Source organism: Bombus huntii, chromosome 10 (genome assembly GCF_024542735.1).
Source record: "Bombus huntii isolate Logan2020A chromosome 10, iyBomHunt1.1, whole genome shotgun sequence".
NCBI classification, from domain to species: Eukaryota; Metazoa; Arthropoda; class Insecta; order Hymenoptera; family Apidae; genus Bombus; species Bombus huntii.
In genome coordinates this window covers 972255-992939 of record NC_066247.1, presented here as the reverse complement: position 1 = coordinate 992939, position 20685 = coordinate 972255, and the positions used below count along the sequence as shown (strand labels likewise).

General features: G+C 36.9%; 1 protein-coding gene across 5 annotated transcripts in view; it reads right to left on the bottom strand.

Annotated features, from left to right (window-relative positions):
• LOC126870462 (serine/arginine repetitive matrix protein 2) overlaps positions 1-20685 on the bottom strand; it is a 34625-nt gene that overhangs the window by 6802 nt on the left and 7138 nt on the right. Inside the window, exons 1-9 of one of the 5 annotated variants that reach the window (XM_050628211.1) lie at positions 15154-15386; positions 7699-7848; positions 3373-5830; positions 3076-3122; positions 2814-2988; positions 2462-2670; positions 2102-2287; positions 1016-1060; positions 261-422 (exon numbers count right to left, since the gene is read on the bottom strand). In XM_050628211.1, coding sequence (XP_050484168.1) covers positions 261-422; positions 1016-1060; positions 2102-2287; positions 2462-2670; positions 2814-2988; positions 3076-3122; positions 3373-5830; positions 7699-7761 — 3345 coding nt within the window. In that variant the 5' untranslated portion in view covers positions 7762-7848; positions 15154-15386. Of the gene's footprint in view, positions 1-260; positions 423-1015; positions 1061-2101; positions 2288-2461; positions 2671-2813; positions 2989-3075; positions 3123-3372; positions 5831-7698; positions 7849-15153; positions 15387-20685 lie in introns of those variants that run through there. The other 4 variants (XM_050628210.1, XM_050628207.1, XM_050628209.1 and 1 more) reach the window with 4 other exon arrangements.

Here is a 20685-nt window from a genome sequence, read left to right as displayed (position 1 = left end):
ATAAAAAATTGCTGATAAGCATGCAACGCGTGTTGTCAAGCTTTTTTCGTGACAAATGGTGCAAACGAACGTGACACGACAAAGAATCTCGAGAAAAAAGATGTAAGATTCCGAAATGTTATAAAACCGAGAAAGTTCCTCCCAAAATTTATCGAACTAATCTGTTTGATGATTTCAATCTTTGAATATAAAAATCATAACTGCCACATTTCGCTTGAAACAGGATAATTATTCTCGAGATTTTGTAAGATAAAACGTACCTGGGATCCACTGCCACAGAGGCTTTCAGGATTAGTTCCCGATTGTCGAAGATAATCCCTATCGTTGAAAATTTTCTTGTCACCGCCGCCTGGCTTATGCTTCACGTTATCCAAGGAACCAACTTTACTCTCAGCTTTGATGTCAATTTTTTGAGTTTGGATCTGAAAGTAACATTAGAAGAACCTTGGTTATTCTTTAATGCTTATTTATCGTAGGAAACGATGAATAAATGACAATGTAGATTTTGAAATTAGAATTTTAATTATTCGTCGATAACCTAATTAATTAGATATATAAAAAACGTGTAAACATATCCGTGTTTAGAAGATTTAAAGAAAAATCGAACTTATAAATTTATCTTGAATTTATGTTCCATACTCGTTGAAGCCTCTCCGTATCGTGCTCTCTAAACTAACGATTTGATTTCTGCAACGAACATTTATACTAATCTCAAAACATGCAGAAACATGCTTTAATCCCTTTAGATTGAATTTACTTACTGCTAAAAAAAGAAAGTTTAAATTTGACAGACTTGCTTCGTATATTTCGACGATACACAAAAGCGACAAATATTAGTTAAAAACGGCGAATCATTAGTTGTCAGTCGAATCAAATTAGTTACTCCCTTTTACAATTTTGCGATTTACAGTCCAGATTATGGATGTGGGTTTCGTTTTGATATCGATGCGATGAGTAGCTACCTCTGGAGAGGATAACTAACATATCATGTCGTGAAATTATTTGATATACTTACGTCGTTATTCGAATCCTGAGGCGTCTTAGGTGGTGTTGCCGATGACTGAATACCAACAAACAATAATGACTTGTTAATAACGATGGGTGACAATACATGCGACAACAAAAGGAAAGTCGTACGCTAGAGCAGAGGTTGAAGTGTTTTTCTTTTTCTTCTTTTTTTTTTCTTTTTTTGCTAATCAGACAGTCCCAAAGGATCCGCATTTGAAAAAGATACTTTATTGTGATATTCAAGATTTCTTTGCATCAAGATAAACGAACAAATTAACAAAGGCATAGCGCGTAAAGTACCTACGTTCAATAATTATCTCGACCAGTCGAACGCGTAATTTTGTACGACGAAGAATAATTTACGAAACAAAAGGTATCTCTGAGCCTGTCCTCAAGAAGGAAAGAACTTATAACAAGAAATAATTTTTCTTGATGCTAGAATTCTCGCTTTCTGTAACTTTTGAAAACACTAATTTTTTTAAGTAATGTAAAATGTACAATGTAAATGCAAGTCTACATTAACATTCTCTACATGCAACGACTCAATCAGAATCGAGATAAATAATTTTCCAGTCGAAATCAATCTGCCGCTCTCGCGACATGATCCAAATGAATAGCTATGATACTGTTTTATTACGAATAGACAAATGTCGAAGTAAAATGCAAACATTTAGTTAGAAAAATGATTCGTCACTACGATAACACCAAACGCTACAAACGGGTAATGTCAAGCGAAGTACATGATAACCATTGGCTTGAAAATTTGGAAATGTACATATAAATTTTCAAATACATTCGTTTCTATAATAGCTTCCATTAATTAGTTACGAATATGAGAGAAAACACAAACATATGTTTCTTAATAAATTATGATTATATAGTACAACATAAACTCATGGAACAACTGGAGTAGGAAAATTTTAGGTATTAAACGAATGACTATGGAGACATACAGACATGTTAATCGAATTACAAACTCGCTAAAATAAGTTTCGAACGAAAATAAAAGATTCGCTGAAGAATTTACGAGTATCTGTGCTTCTAAGAGTAGTCGTCATTCCTAAGGAAATATATTTCAAACTGAAATTCTTACTTTAACGCTACCACCGCCAGGAATGTGTTTGGCATTGTCCTTGGAGCCAACTTTTGGTTTTGCTTTATCTTTGAAGTCGAGCTTCACTGTTTCTATTTTCTTGTCACCACCACCAGGTTTGTACGTTGCATTTTCCAATGAACCGACTTTCGGTTTCGCATTCCATTGAAGTTTCATCTGAGCGATCTATCAAGGAATAGTTAAACGATAATAATTTTTCAATGAAAATACAGAAAAAAGGGAGGAATATATTTTAGACTAAAGGATTATAAACCATGCCATGTGTAGATTTTTTTTATAGATAATTATTCGTAATTACGACGCTAGAAAGATTTCCAAAAAAAATGTAAAGCGATTAACCTTTTTATCGCCACCACTGGGTGTGTATTTCTCGTTCTTCGCGGCAATTTTCGGCTGCGCCTTGCTAAAGTCCAGCTTCCTATTCTCTATCTTCACCTTTCCGCCACCTGGTTTATAACTTGCATTTTCCAACGAGCCGATCTTCGATCGTACCGTTTTTAAGTTCGGAGAGGGCGCCGATCCCACTTGAATTTTGTTCATAGGCAGTTCTATAGGATTCAACGCATATTATTGACACGCGTTCTTTGGAAAAATGGGCCAATTCGTTAGATAAAAATTAAAACAAAAATACTCGACGCAAAGCTTATCGAGCTTGTTATAAAATTTAGGCAAAAATTTCGATAATACTTACTTTTCTTCTCTTGACCGGCTGTCGACGAAGGAGTTTCTGGAGTTCGTGGTAACGATTTGACGGACTTACTTGGCGATTTTACAGGTGACCCAGCTGTCGGCCCTTTGTCAGCATCTTTCGATTTAGAGGGTGACTTTTTCGTCGGTGAATCCCCAACTCCGTTTGTGGTTGGTTCCTGCGCAACATTATTACGTTATTTTACTATCGATTCGATAATTTGTGAAACGTACAAAAGCATATGTGTTGAATGAAAATTATTTACCGTGCTGGATTGAGCCGACTCGTTGGTTACGCTGCCGTTTTCAACCTCTGTAAAAATAAATATAAACACAGTTTCTTTTTGTCGTTACATTAAGAAAAACAAAAAAAAAAAAAAAGAAAAAAACACATAACAGTATCGTGATATTTGTGAAGCAAAATCTCAGTAGAATGTCTCGATTTCAGCGTTTATCTACGATAAACATGGCAAGGAACGAAGCTCCGCGTTTTCAAGTCGAATTTTTTAATACCTTTATTCTCGCTATTTTCTCCCGAAATTTTCTTAAACGTAAATAAAAACCTGGTGTCGTTGAAGACTTCTTTTCTTTTCGTTTGGCTGGTGTCGGTGCGCGTTGAACTTTAGGCGATTTAACTGATTTCGGCAAACTTTTCGAGTCCGGTGTCGTTTCGTCATCAGCCTTTTTCTGCTCCGTTTTTTCCTTCTCTTCTAATTCCTCGTTCTCAATAGGTGATTTCAGCGATTTCGGGCACTTTGGAGATTTCGGTGATTTCGGCGATTTTGGAGACACAGGCGAGTGAGGACTTTGGGATGGCGATGATTTTATCGACAGTGATCGTTGTTCTCCATTGTCGAAACCTTTCACTCCTTCTTCGGGAGACTTTAAGAGAGACAGTGCCGGTTCTGCAATCTTTTCTCCATCCTCCGATGGTACTGAAAATTCTTGTGTCTCGCTTGCTTCTTTTTCGGAAGCAGCAGGACTCACGGCAACTCTTTTCGCGTTCGTTTCCGAAGAATCTCGAAGATTATCGGACTTGGAATCTTTTAAAACGTCTTCCGTACTTGATTCTTCGGTTACGTTCGTCGATTTAGCCGGGGACTTTGAAGATGGATCTCTTAATTCTTTCTCCTTCGGAGAATGACTAAGATCCGCTAATTTTTCTTCCTCGGCTGATTTTTCAGGTTTCGACACTTCAGTGGGTTCTGGCTCGTCCTTGATCTGATCTGCTTTCGTTGGTGCTCTTAAATGTGATTCTTGTTTGCTTTTAACTTCTCCCGTTTCCTTTAGCAGATCTACGTCTGATTTAGTTTCCGATGCAGACACAGTGTCGTGTTGCTCCCCAGTTTGCTCCATTTCCTTTTCATTTTGATTTATTTCTGCCGGGATAGTCGCACGTGAATTGACTTGCGACATGGGCGGTGGATTTTTGAGTTCTTGATCGCTTTGTTTCTGTTTTGTATCCGTTGGTATATCCTCATGCAATTGTTCCAGAGATTTGGACGTTTCGTCATGTTCCAGTTCCTTTTGACTTTCGCTCGCTTCTAAGGGTGTACTTGACCGGGATTTACTCGGTGATGCGGATGGTTTCAGATTTTGTTGATTCTGATCATGGCTGGTTTTTGCCGGAGATTTATCTGTCGACTTAGACAGGATTTGCATTTGTTGATTGTTATCCTCATCCGATTTCGTTGGTGCTGTTGCACGTAACTTTTCTGAAGTTGTCGACGACAGGTTTAAATCTTGCTCGTTTTGTCCTGATTTAGCTTCTTCCGACTGCTTGGGAGATTGTTCAGGTGCAAGAGATACATCGATATTATCCGATTTCTCAATTTTACTTTCTATACCTGGTTTGGTCACATTCCCCTTATTCGTGTTCTCTTTCTGCGTTTGATCTTCGACTAATTTCTTCTCCGGTTCGTCTAGTTGATTACCAACCTTATCTACTTCCTGTTTGTCTAACGATTTTGTCTGCGCTTCTTCGCCTGGTTTCGTGGACAACCTGTTATCGCTTTCCATCGTGTTGGAATCTTTAACAGGTATTTTGTCAAGGTTCACAGCAACTTCTTTAATTTGCTGACCAACTCCCTCCGCAGTCGCGTTGAATTTATTGTCCACTTTTCCATTTATCGTAGCGATTTCTGGCCTTTTCACCGACTGAACGTCACTCTTTGGTACGTTAGACTCAATTAAAACTTCTTGACCGGTAACGTTTCCGTTAGCACGTGGCGATTTTCCGTCCACTACAACATCATCGTCGTCATCGTTTTCCGCATTTTCACGAAATTCGGTTTTCTCTTTCGGAACAGGCTTTTCAAACTGCTGCAATTTCTTCGAGTTATCGACATCTGCCATTTTGTCGACTATTATTCGCGGAAGTGATGGCTTCTTATCCTCTCTTTTGATAACTAAATTCTGTCGAGATATGTTCAGCAATGATTCATTTCGTTGCAATGGTTTTTGTGCGATTTCTTGCGATCGTGCGAGAATGTCAGGATTCCGTCCTTGTTGAGGTGCGTTTGGGTGTTCTGGCCTTTGTTGATATGGTCCGTTCGGATGCTCTGGCCTCGATTGCTGAGGTCCGTTTGGATGCTGCGGCCTTGATAGATGAGGTCCGTTCAGATGCTCTGCTCTTGGATGTTGAGGTCGTTGTACGTTGCCTTGGAACCTTTGCGCTTGATAATTTCCAGGATGCGGCGGTCTGGGTCCCAGTTGCGAACGTTGCACGGACGACGGTGGAAAACGCGGATTTAGGACGATAGGTGGATGTTGACCTTGTTGCGGTGGCTTCTGAGGAAACGAACCTCCCGGTGATCTCGGAGATCCGTACGGTCTGACTTGGACGAACTGAGCCGGATTCGTTTGTCCGACTGGAGACCGATTATCAAAACGAATTTGCTGTAGCTGTCCACTCGGTCGTGGTTGTCCTACGGCACCATTATTTACAGGCTGCCTTGGTAATCCAGGTGGACCTTGCGGTCTCGCCCGATAGACAGATGGCAATGGCGGGTTTGATTTCACCTACGAAATAATAATTTTACTCGCGACAATTCGCGGTCGCCGCAGATCGCAAGAACAAATTTCCAAGTGACGTTTTAACGGTACTCGACAGAGATTCGTAAAATTGTTGTACAAACAGAACGACGTAATTAATAACAGTCGTGTTCTTTGCTTTGACATTGAAATATTTTAGATGTATGTAATTAACCCTTTGACTATTCTTAGCGCTTAAAAGCGCTTAGTAAATCTGCGCTTGTGATACTGTAGGCACCTATAGGCGTTGCGAAAATTTAGTCGACCGTGATTCCAGCAAATCTCATTTGAACCAGATGTAAGCGAATGCTAATTCAACTACTGCTAATTACATATTCCGTTAGTTAGATATTATCTAAATATGTTTATTTCACAGTCTTTGTTTCGTATATCCTTAAGATGAAAAATTGAGATAATAAAAAGGTGAGAAAAACTACATGTAAACATGAAACGACGAATGATTCATGTTCGGATTCTATGGAAACAAGTGATCTTGAATAAATGAGAATATGAATGAATCAATGATATTGGTTTAATGTACTGGAATTCAGTGTCTTAATTATTTCAACACACATTCTCAGAAATACACGCCTATCGAAAAATTTCGCCGTTCTCGATGTAAATTGCCACTGAATTCCTATCGTATGGTACGGCTGGTACGTCTCAAAGTCTCCCATAGTCAAAGGGTTAATATTTCCTAATTCCGTGATAATATCTAACGAGTGATTGTTCTTTTAGTAATTTGCAACGTCTTAACTAATAGCGACGTTCCTTTTATTCTCAGTAATTCTTACTACGAATGTTTGTACCAGACTTCGATAACGATCGATTCGAGCTGTTCAAAAACGATACCGACGAATAGTAGAAACATGCATGGAAAATCTTGATAATCGATACTGGCCCTGAGCCCATCGATCAGCCTGTAATATAAAACGGAGACGTTTTGAAGATTCGTATTTACCGTACCTGCCACCGTTCGACTTTCTCTACTCGTTATGGGATTAAGCCACGAATGATTATAGTATACCATCGACATCTATTGCAATTCACCGAGGCATTTTAGATTGGCGTGACCTACAGCAGTAGCTTCCCTTTGGAACGCCAGGCTGTTTACCCTCGTTTCTTCATGGAATTCATCAACGTTGAAAAACGTTCGGAAAGCTCGTTGAAACTGTTTGTACGAACGTGTCGTAAACACGAAACTTTCGACGCGATGCAAAGTAGACAACACTTTTATTCAATGATGGAATATCATCGCCGATAAAATGTATCTTTACTAGTTTGAAAATTGGCAGTGTAATGTCACGAGTATCGGTATATGGTATCTATGATACCTCCTATCTATGATTCGCTTTTCATTTCTTATGCCGTTATCAAATATTTCTACCGGATTATTAAACAAACACAGCTATTACTTGACAGTCTTTCGATGTCACAAATATCAGTTATTTGCTGTAGATATTTAATTACGATTGCAAGTCATTAATGTTTCTCTTTCGACTAAAATGAGCCGACACGTTATATAACTTTGTTTCTTACCTATGCGCTACTTTGAAATAACAGTTGATGCTCTAAAACGGGTAAAATGTAGTTTTCAATCAGATATCACGTTGATAGATACAATTAAATAATCGATATGCAACTTAAAACTCTCATTGATAATTCGAAGCTATTGAAAGAAATAGAACTTTTTAAAAATATTGAAACAAGAAGTTCTTCTAATCTTGTATAGTCAGTGTTTCTAATTGCTGGAGGAACGTTTAAAATTTTTGCGTGATTAGTAGTCTCACGAAACATAGTACATTAACGAAAGTACGTGAAAAGTGCTTGAACGTTTTTGTAAAATTGTAGCTTACCGCATTTAGTTCGCGATCCGAAGGAGATTCGGACGCGGTTCCTGCAGTTTGTTGCGAATCCATTTTTCAGTTCGTTCATACGCGATTAACGTTTAAACTCACGCCGATTGGACGATCTTGTCACCCCTGACAAGATATTTCTCCATAAACCTGTTACGTATCAACGGGTAGTCTTCATCAAAGATTACATCAAAGAGATAATACAACTCTACGTAAGTGCTGATATTCCCAACCAAGTCTACGTTGTGTCTAATGAATCGTACTGAATGAGAAAGACGGTTGTCGTGATGCGTGAATCATCGCAATTAAATACATATGATGCTCGACGAAGCTTGTTTAATGAAACCATTACTAGCGAACTACTTTGATGGTTTTAATAATTACGTTCGGCATCTTTTCAAAATCCTGCAAGAGTAATATTCGCTTTTTCCACATTCTCGTTTGACGTTCAAACATGGAAACACAACTGTACACTTCGATCACTTTCGTTCGAAAATGTTAACGCGTAACATATAGCTTTGATGTAGCAGTGTATCAACGTTCAGTGTGTTAACATTTTGGAAGATGTCTATATATTCGACATATTCACGAGAGATGTGCCAGACAGATACAGAAGAGTATACACATTTGTACGATTCTTACGCGTATGACAACAGATTGAAAGATAAAATTGTTCAAAGTTCAAACTACTAGTTCCTGTGGATAATCCAACGACAATCAGGGATGCAATTTGCTCGATATTGTTATTTCTACCTGTTTTGATAGCTACATATGATGCGTGCAACAGTTATACCGTTCACTTAGAATTTACAACACTCTATGACCGTGCCTAAAAGTACTGCTATTTGCCAACGACAAGTAACGTGAATATAGCATTGTAGTCAGTGTCAATTTGCTTTCAGCGCATTTTATTAGTGCCTCTATAATTATTGTGGATTCGTACGTGTATGTGTGCTAGGTTAGAAATGGTCTCGATTTTCTGATCCTTTGCTTGTAACTTCTACTAATGAAAACTAATGCGATACAGTTGAATGGTACTTTCATGGAATGGAATTATTTCCGGATTTTTACCTCGCGTCATACCTACGTACAAACTCCATAAACACATACATAGAAAACTAGTATTTACTACTAATTACGAAAAAGAAAACGTTTTTAACGCCAAAAAGTAATTAACTGCTGGCAGGCGTGAAGGTTCATTAGGAAAGAACAAGAAAGGGAGGAAAAAGAAGATGGAGAAAGTTTCAGGGGTGTAGAGCCTAGAGGATGGAACGCACGCAACCATTCTAACTGTAGAACACAGGAGGATCGCATTTCTACGTATAATAGTGGCAATGGTTAACCTTGGTAAATACATTGCTGTAGGTATCACGAAACCATGGCAGCTTCGTGCGAAAGACCAATATAATTGAGGTATTCCCACAACGCATTCACGATTTGACTGATTACGACGTTAGAGTATTTTCTTTGAGAACATAGGTATGCCTCGTATATCAAAACGTCCAAGTCTTTACTAACTTTATCGCACATGCAAATCTATCATATCGAAACACATAAAGAGCAACGATCGTGTACTTATGATATGATCAAATTTTGAAATTAATTTGTTTTCTATCACGCAAATTTTTGCCTCGCGATTTAATGTAAATGAGCTATATTTTTACCAAGTCTTCGTCATCGATTACAACTGAATTTCTTCGTCACCAATTACAACCGAATTTCTTCGCCAAATCAAGCCAGACGTTTTTTCTGGCTTTGGTATAACGTTTGCGTTTGATTAAAATACGAGGTCAATGTATTATAGTCGTTCATATATAATTAATACGATCTGTAACCTTCTAGTAACCTTCAGACGTATTTATCAGTCGAGGCATCTACTACTTTCTTCTTTTTTACCCCTTCAATGTACTCACGAAAATATCGCCCACGATTCTCTTACACCCTTCTAGTGTACACGACCTTCCTAAGAATTTTCCGAATCTATACGGGCCAGAATTTCGTGCGAACTCGATTTCAGTGAACACGTGATTCAGCTACTATCTGATGGTCAGGAATAACTACACCTTTCGAAATCGACTCGTTTAACCCCTTCTTGTAATTTATGGGATAAGCTTTTTGACCGAGAACAGCCTTGTAGCTTGTTTGCTCATTTACTCCTTTGTTCAGTTGCTGCGCTCCCCTTTCGGTAAATTTGTTTCGAATAGAATTTATTCGAGCAGCGTTACTTAATAATTACACGTTGCATACTATTTAAATGGAATCAGGAACCTTTCAATTTGATCAGACGCCGCTAGACGTCAAATTAATTCGACCGTTGAACCTCGTTTCCACAAGATGACCGGGGAATCATTTTGGAAGATAATTGCTGGTATATCAAAGTCTTTCGTTCTGATTTTCTAGGGAGACCGAGAAACAGGTCATATACAGCGTGTCTGTACTACTCGGCAAGTGCCCATTCCTGAAGTTATTGATCCGACCCGGCGAGCGTGTTCGAGTCTACCGTTTATATGCACACGGATGCACATCGTGTAATACGGTTAAGTTAACTTGCTAATGAGTGCACGCGTCATAAAAAAAGCTTGCGACACTTCTGTGACGAATGTCACGCGGGCTATTACCGGATTCGAGTCATCTTACGTGAATATAGCACGGAGAATGTCTCGCCACGCCATTTTCCGATCGACATCAGGACTTAACCCTGAACTACTGTCCGTCGGGTTACCCTGATTCCTGTTAACGACTGCCACTAATGTATCTCGATATATAAATAAAATTACGGCACGTTTTTGTTAAATTCAACATTAAATTAACAGATTCGCATTTTTGGTAATCTGGCTCGATTATCATATTCCGTAAGAGAGGTGTTTTAATAATTATGAACGTGTATCTTTTTAAAAATATTTTTATTTAATAACGTTTTTTAAAATACAAATATCTTCATTTTTTTCGATATCTCCAAAGATTCCAATTTCTTCGAATTTTTTCAAATTTTTATACTATTTTTGTCCATATCGTTAGGAATAATTGCTCGTAATATGTCTTTCGTAAGATTTTCTAGCGTAAAATTTTCCGGAACGTTTCTATTTAGTTTGGTAACTTTGGATCTCTGGAATACTGGAAGGTAGCTACGCGTTTCTCAGGCTTTGATCAAGGCGTAGGTGGTAACTATATCTGATGCGATGCTCGAGGAATAAGAATTTGTCACAGGCCTAGATAACTAAACCTATTAGGACAATTTGTTGGTCACAGAGAAATCCAAATTTTCGTTTCTGAAATTCTTTTTTGCAATGGTTTTCAGACTCAATAGTTGTATCACATCTAAACATTTGTAATGGTCTGAGAATAAATTCAAGGATATGGAAATTCTATTTCTTAGAAATTAAAAACTGCGTGAATCATTCGGCGAGGAAACGTCACGCATGTGACGGACTAATTTATTTAACGCTTATGACAGTTAACACGCATGCATGCTAATTTTTATTGTTTTCAATTGCAAGGATCGATACGGAGTCTAACGCAAACATCATTCTAACGAACTGCATCCAGGTCAACGAATGAATATAACACGTTAAAACTTTTAGTCGTGTTACAGCGTATAGCAACAAAGAAGATACTTAAACCCTATTACCGTTGACATGTGTGAGTATGACGAAACTAGATTCTTCAGTGGGGGCTATGTAAATTGGGCTATCAAGAAATGCATGACACAATAAACATAAACGGTTTATGAAACTTGTAATTATATTCAAACTGTTTCCAATTAACTACTTAGGCATTATAATCCTATTCGTTCGAAAAGTAGTTTAGTTTTTCAGTAAAATTTATTATTAAAATATATCAAATAAAACGTGTCACAATGTGTTTATGGATGAAAAAGATACGTGTTTCGTCATCTTCTAACATCGTTTGCTTTATTCGCAGCTCTGAAACACACTGTACTACCACAATGTCAATTTTTTTAATTTTTGGCCTCTCGTTTTCGTTTTCTTCACACGTGAATTATAAAAATACATTCCACGAACGTAATCACTTCTTTCGAATAAAATTTCCTAAAACTAACGTATTAAGCTGTTTTCAAAATAACAGCAAACTTTATTTCTTTTTTTTTTTTTTTACGAAAATACACTACGTACAGGGTACAATACATTATAGCACATAAATAACCCTAGTGAAGCTCGAAATATAAATTTACTACTGTTCTTGGTAGTCTGAGAGAAAATGGCTCGTAATACAATACTTCACGCCTATCGTGTATTTCGTGGTTTTACGCCCTGGAAATTCTATCTATAAGGTGTAGACAAAGTGTTCTATATGCTTTTCCTTATTAATAATCGTGATACTTTATGTAGCAGCTATCAACATCGATCAGGACTCGAATTCTACGTCTCCTGTGGATCCTGCCACAACAACGTCAAAGGCCACTATCGATGATAACTTTAAACCTCTATTTTCTGCTACACATTTCTTGCGTGCGTTTCGGATATTTACGAGTTTTGTTACGGACAAAATGAAAAGACAGATTGGGGGTAACGACTGATAACAACAGCGAGGCAGCGCATGTACAACGTATAAGTGACGTCGTTTTATCTTATAGCAGCATCTTTGAGTCACCTGCAGCGTCGATGTGCAATTGTCACGTGGGCGTAGTTATCGAGAACGCATCAACGCTTCCTGGATGCTAACCTATTTACAAGCGCAGCACCGCCAGTTCTACGCCAATAAGATTTCCTGTTGATAGAACTGAAACGTTTGTAAAAATCGCACTGGCAACGACGGTTTGCATTTTAATTAAAGAAAAAATGCGGGGAAGATATATTACTTCGTACTTCGAATCAGATCGTTTCCGGATAACACGAAGAACGTGACTATGGAGAATTATATACAGGGTGGTTGCTAACTGGTGGTACAAGCGGAGAGGGGGTGATTCTACGCGAAAAAAGAAGTAGAAAATATAGAATAAAAATTTTTTTTATTTTTTTTATTTTTTTTTTAATTTTTCCATCGAGACAACGATCTACAGTGAGATCCGTTATAACGTACCGCACGCGTACCGAGCGAAAATTCAAAGTCGATTTTCTCGAAAACAAAGCCTCAAACGAAAAATTTTTATTCCATATTTTCGACTTCTTTTTTCGCGTAGAATCACCCCCTCTCCGCTTGTACCATCAGTTACCGAACACCCTGTATACATACTATTTTTGCAATATTCCTATACATACTTTGATCGACTGATTCTACAATGGTTTACAATGCAAAAAAGTGTATTTATACGTTTGGATAAAATTAGAAAAGAACGAGGGAATAGAGAAGAAGAATCCATGTACATAGCAACAACGCTAAAAACAGATCTGTGTTCGAATCGATTTACAAATCGAAATTAGAAACATCTTCAAGACTTAAAAAAATATTATGGCAATGAAATTGTAGATCACAATTTGATATCGAATAATATAATACAGATTACCGTTAAACATAAGTGACAAGTACTTTACTTGCAGACGTTGCTATTGCTAGAAAACGAAGAAATATGTTTTTCTCCAACAATTTTGTATCTGAACTTATGAGAAGTAAATATTTTTGGTGATATTGTAGACGTATGTCTAAAATTTCGAACTTTTATTCCAAATCAATTCGAATTAAACGATAGTGTTAACTTACGCCTATCGAACAAAGGGGAATTTCACAAAGGTTCCAGCACTTAACGATTTGGGACGTCGTATTCGCGACGCTAACGTAAAATATCCTCGATTTTCGAAAGTCACTGTAGAGAATTGAGAATAAAAGAGATTTAAATGCCAACAGAATGCCTGGTATAGTCGATATAATCACCAATTGATGACCGACACTTCGAATTCTCGGATCACGTACAGATACAATTCTCCAAACGATTTCCACGACATCGTCCCACGGCTATCCAGCAAATTCTTAATGGAAACGAATCAGAAATACGCATTTTGTTCGTACTTTGAAGAACGCGCAAATTTTATACAGAAATTCTTTCATCCTTTTAATATAGCGAAGTGTTAAAATTCTATCACAAGGGAAGAATATGTCAAGTCCATTTTTATCGATTTTCTAATTTCCATGTTTCTTGGTAGCTAAAAAGAAGCATTTCGATACATACATAAAGTTTGCATCTATCTATGTAATTTTATATAAGATTAAGAGAATAACTAATGCAAAGATGATTAATTTGTGTGTTCAAAAGAGGGTGAGAAAGCTAATGTAAAGGTGATTAATTTGATAGATTTGAAAAAAAATGTATACCTGATCACAAAACCATCGATGTGATATCGATTAAGATTATCAAACTTTAAAATTTCTCTGCTGCGAAAAATGGAAAATATGACTCATCGTGTTTTTCCCGTGTAGTCATCAAGTATCTCGTTATTATATTTAACATAACATTCAATACGCTATATTGCTATTCATTTTTCTATTGTCCTTTCGCTACTGCTAAACAATGAATCAAATAAAAATTATGATGCTAAGGATATTAAGAATTTTATGTACTTCAGCAATAATGTCGAGATGAAAGGAAACAAACGAGTTTAACGTATGTAATAAAATAGAATGTCACGTTGAAAGTCTTCGGATTAGATAATTGTCATAACGAACGTGGACGAAGAGTGCACTTCTAAGTGTGTAACTAGGTATTGTGCAAGTATTATATACGTCTATGGATGTTTGCTTCCAATTACTATTGCGGGTGATTGCACTAATAATTTGAATCGGTGTACTGAAACCATTTAAAAACAAATTATCGAGTTACTCGCGCTATGAATTGCATAAGCATTAGCTGAAATGTAGTCAATGATTACTATCTACAGTATCTCTAAGTATCTACTTCTACAAAATTATTCGGCAATATTTTATAGAAAAAGGAGCAGTTAAAATATACGTTCGATAATTTAATATTCCACGTCATACGATATTCTTTGAAAATGTTGAGCCGCTCGAAGCTTCGTTATGTGAGAAGCAAGACGTTATCACGTTTTATTTCATCGGACTAAGAAAAATTTGAAACGTCAGATCTTATTTACAGGACTCGCACGACGAAAAGTTGCACATTTTTTAAAAGCGAATTTTTCCTGAAACTTTGACTCGTCAAAGACGAACAGAGATAAAAGATGACGAAAAAATCAGTCGAAAATCCTTCGCCAATTAATCTACTGCGAATACAGGTCACAGATCCTAGACCCTTGCGTGAAACGACACCGAGTAAAATTGAAATCACGTCACACGGAATGTCATTCGTGCTTAATTCTGATATCCGTGTTTAAATAATTCCGAACTGTTCCTACAAGATATCAGGAAAAGAAAAAAAGACACTGTTCTTTCTAGCACCTTCGATCTTTCTGGTAACGACGTAAAAGGGGGTCCACGATCCTTGGAATCCAAGACTCGCGAACCGAACGAAGGTGCTACTCGCGTTTGGATAACAATTTCTCTTACCTGATTTGAAAATCTATGCTGACCCACGATAGCAATTGCGAACGCGATCTCCAGGTTGTTCGTCGATCAGTGTCTCACGAGAAACTAGCTCGTTTAAAGACCTGGAAGTCCTTCCTCGGTAAGGTACGTTCGTTCGTCGTTCCACGTCCGTCCGTTTGTCCTGGCGTGCTCTGCTCCTGCGCCTCACGCCCAACCACCCGACGAGACCACCTAACCGACTCACTCGATAACCCACCCATACACATACGACTTCGTTGAGCTTTTACGAAACAATCTATCGATAAATTATGTAGCACCAGTCCTCCTTTTTTCCGCACGCAATGGCTACCAAATTTTCCCTTCCACTATGCTTTTTGTCAGCGCGTCCAATGGAACGAGTTGTTGCCTGGGAAATGCCGACGCTTTCGACGTCTCGCGGAGGAATTTCGTTTCACGAATATCGATGAACAATTGCATAAAAGATGCAACTGTTATCGACGATTAATTCGTAGACGAGGACGTGCGATAAAAAGAACGAACTCTTGCGATAATTATGTAATCGAGAATGTCGTTGCGATTGTGTGGTTGATCAGCTAAAAACCGATAAGTTTATAGAGTTTTAGCATCTTCGACAAAATCTGAAGCTTATCACGACTAACTGACAAAAGCTTTAATCCTTCTACGCGTCTTCTCTTTATCTTATAACAATATCTTAACAGCATGGTCTCAAAAAGAAAATGAAAGATGGTTAAACACGTCTGTCGCTTTCATTCTGATTACCGTGACTTTTCCCGTTCGTTGAGAGCAAATATACATTTATCTTGCAAGCAGGAAAGGATCGAACGCTGGTTGCGCGAATAAAGCGTGGCGCACCCTTTACTACCCAGCCACTTTAATTCCACTGTTATTACGTTGGTGCGGTCGACATCCCAGTTAGTGCGATATATTTCAAATTTCCAAGTAATTCCCGGTAACATGCAAAAATTTGTCAATCTCTTCCGACATCCGCGGGAATGCTTTACACATATAAGGATAAATATTTCAAAGATTGATTGGGATAGAAAGTGTAAAACGATTGATGCTATGAATCTCGTGTATTTCGAAAAATTTCTTCTATAAAGATATAACGTTCGTTTTATTCGTAATTATAAAATATCATAAAAAATATAAAATGCGAGGAGGAATTTTTTATACCGCAAAGTCGGTAATAAAACTTATCTATGTATCCATAATTCAGTTCTGGTAACTTAATAAAATGTTATCTGGTCGTTGATAAATATCATTTATGTCACGGGAACAGTTTCCAACGTTCAGAGTTTCAATATCTTTATTGATTAATTGCTGGTTTGACTAAGTCACTCGTTGATGCTCTCGAGTTATTTCGCGCCTCATCATCAATTACATATTATCGTTAGTGGTGTACAGATTCAGCCAAACTTCTTCTTCAATGAAACGGTTGTTTCATTCATTTCAAATCCCTCGGTGTTACGCTCCAAGCGATGATATTATCGACAAATAGCAAGCAAACTAATATACGTAGTGGCGTCATGGAGGCGCCGTGTTTCATTGCAGAAACGTCATAAAAACAGAGTCAATGATATATAATTTTAAGACGTTACATACGTGACGATATTGTCTTTTTGAAGGGACTCTCTTGGGTTCATGGTTACTAAACGTTTCTAGTTGCTGGAGATTTCGCTTCACTTTTTGCTCTGGCATAAACTTTTACCTCGTCTCTTACCTGAAATAAAACAAAGAACTGTTAATTGAGTATCGATGTAAGTTGATTTTTTTAAAATTATATGAGTTTTGCTATCATCGAATTTGTTTTCCTAATGTATTAAAATATATGTCACTTCATCTTTCAGCTTATACATTTTCCAAGAAATATCATGACAATTTTATTAATTATTTTAGAGCTATAATTACGCAATACATGCCAGGTAAACATTTATACCGATATATTTATATTGATATGATAAAATCAATATTTTAGGTAAAATAATTTTCAAAGAAAAATAAAAGCCGTATATTTCGCGTTGCACGAACAAAAACAGTTTATTCGTGCGACTATTACGATACATGTATTACATATGTACGCATGTGTTAGTCTCGCGACAGGTTAAGATTTCTGTTGAATACCATTTTTGTCACAAATTGCTCGAGGCATTAAATAGTTTTAGTGTCTTCTAACTGCGTTCGACACGTACAACTTTTACCTTCGGTGGTTTGCTGGTTTACTTTCGACCTCGCAAAACCTTATAGCATTTGTTTATGAACAAAATATATATAATTGATAGAATTTCAGATTATTTGTAAATTATATTTTGTATGTATGATCCATTTTATATATACTTCTAATAAAATTTTTATAAATGACTTAGTTTATAATTAATTTCCGCTTAATATATAACTAATTTTCTATAAGAGGTTCATAGCGATGATAAATATTTTATTGCACACGATCTATTGTAGACCTACTTTCTATTTATTTCATATTTTATTCGTTTATTTTTATTACGAATACATGAAATTATATCATCAGTCGCTATTTGTACGGACAAAACCACGAATGGACTCGTTCATCACAAAATCGATACTAGTCGTTACAACCATCTTCCGGTAAGAATGTTCGTGTCCGAAAGTTTTGATAACTTTCTTAATTATTCAAAATCACGTACCGACGGGGATAATACCGATCGTAGATTTAATTTTCTAACACTATATGTATTTTTTAAGAATTTCCAACTTATATCTTTACGCGGGCATTTTAAAAGCAGCGTAGATTTATCATATTTCGATTCAAAATTCAGTCTTTCGTTTAATACATATTTTAATCTACGTTTAGCGTAGATTTTTTTTGTACAATATAATTTGAAGCTGTGAACGTAATCGCGACAATAGATTTCATTCTGAATGTATTTCATGTATACGTAACCTTTTTCATGGGAAATTCGTCCAATTAATACACTACAAGCTTTTAATTAATATAAATTACATCGTCGAGTAAGAAAACAATAAAGGATTACTGGCTTTGATTTACGGATGAATAAGGACTGGAAAGAAATTTTATTCATAAGGTGTATTGCCCCTCGTAGTCGTGCGTCTAATCGAAGATTACTAATCCACAACGACGGAAGCCTTGCAAAGGCCCCCTTGGAATCGAGCCACGTACCAGAGTTCTCTCTTATCGTTAAGAATCGATAGTTTAGCTCATCCTCTGGCTCTCGTGTATTCCTTATTGATATTCATTACCTGGTAAGGTAAGACACCTTGCAAAAATAGTATCTTGCTGCTTAAGTTGAAACATTAAAGATCTTCAGGTATGTTGAATGAGATCTAAATAATAGTTATAATTTATTAAAAATTTTAAGGAAATCGTAAACGGAAACTACCTTTGAATATTAGTACGAGATATTTTTGTAAGCGTGTCGCATCAATTTGTACATGGGTGTCGATCTTCGTCAGTTAACGCATCGAAACCGCGGACAAATATGCGAGTACACGAAGAAACGCGCACGAGTCGTGACATTTATGTAACCTTACGGCTTTACAACTCGTCCCGGATGAACGCCTTCCCAAAATACAACCCATTGGTTCATCAAAGGAGACAATGTGCCATTAGGCTCTGGGTACCAAGATGAACGGAAGATGTCGAACGGAAATGAACATCGGAAGACGCTGATATCATGCAAAGTAATACGTCAGAATCCTAATCATCGATTAAAGTCGACTGAAATATCGTCCTTTCTAATTACTTATTTGGATCTTCTTTTTTTATATCACGTAAAAAAATACTCTATTCCATACGTCATTAATTCTATTGACACCGTACTGAATATGTTCGTCAATGCATGACTCTTTGAAAAGTTTGACGCGTCGTAAGAATAACAAGGCTTGCGTTCAACAGATTTCTCTCTTCGCATTTTTGCCGTGCTTATCTTAATCCAGTATAACGAGTGGAAGTGAACTTTGCTTTCCTCGTTACAAAAGTATTTGCACGTGTACGGTATTGGATAAAAATCAGGAATTGCCCGATTTAGATATAGATAAGTGGTACATCGAGTTTAAAAATTCGTTTCGAGTTTCATGTAGTTGCATGAGACAGTTTGTATACCACGTCAGTTACATTAAAGACACGATATCTATGAGGATTAGTCAGAGAAAAAAGTAAAGGTGACACTAATGCTATTCTTAGAGCGTGTATTGTAGACTGATACTTGTTTAAAGTGGTTAGATTTGACGATCTTACGTACAAACACGCCTACGCAACACGCGGATGCACACGACGCTACGCATTCTCTCTTTTTCTCTTTCCGTCTTTTATCCCCTCTTCATCATGAGAGTTATCTACATTTAGATACCCAGCGTTGGTCGATTCACGACACTTAAAAGTTATCTTTGCTAATTACGTAGGTAGCCTAAATTCCACCGATCTAATGCCTTTTGAATTGTATCTTCCACTTAACCGCCACGGTCCAATAGAGTTTGTCGAGCATCGTGTATTTAAAATGCTCAACTTGTTACTAACGCGCAAATGTAAGAACATTAGCCAATAATGTCACATAATTGGAACGTATACAAAAAAAAAAAAAAAAAAAAAATTAAAACGCGACGAACCGAAGTAAAATAAACGAAATAAACTTTACTTTCCTATTCGAAGAAGCTTCAGTTGCAGTCAAAATTGAAAACTGAAACAGCAAAAGATTGAAACTATTCGAAAGAACTTCATCGAGTCGTTTGAGAATTTCATTTGTTCTATCAGCGAAAGATCTTTTTTACCTATGATCTTCTTTTTACTGGATACCAATGATGCAACCAGTTTTTGGTCATTAAACGACAGATAATTCTACGTCTGAGACAACGATTTGGTCCATTAGCCGTACGTCGTACAATTACCGGTAAGACGATATAGCATATTGGCGATCTTACTCCAACAATCAGTTACGCCTCGACATCGAGAACTATAATGATAATTGACAAGGGTGTGCCCATCAATCGTATGAAGTAACTTAAAGAGGATCGGTTATCTTATTAAGATATTAACGGTGTCGCGTAAACGATGTTACAAGTAATTAAATCGCTTTCGACACCGCGAATGGAATTATTTATAACGATTTTCCAAATGTTCGCATTTCTCCTCATTTAAGGATCGAATAAACATTTATAACAAAGTATGACTTGCTTATTTCTAATCAGAATCCGTAGTTTCCTGTCTACAATTTTTTCCACCGTCTGTTTTTTTTTTCTTCTATTGTTGGTTTACGATCCTTTTAGGCTTTAGGGACATATGCAAATTTGTGCTTTTTCTCCTATTGTTCGCGTCACCAGCTGCGTCACCACTCGTTAGCTGACACTTATTAATTCTTTTTGCTTTTTCACCTTTCGCTTCCAACTAGTAGAACCATACCTATATTTCGCGACTTGAATATTCTTACTAATGTATCACTTCGGTAAACAGAAATACTAAAACAAAGCGAGTCTATTAATACCTTTTTGAACTAATGTATTAGTTATTCATTTATTTTTATACTATACGTATCATTATTAAAA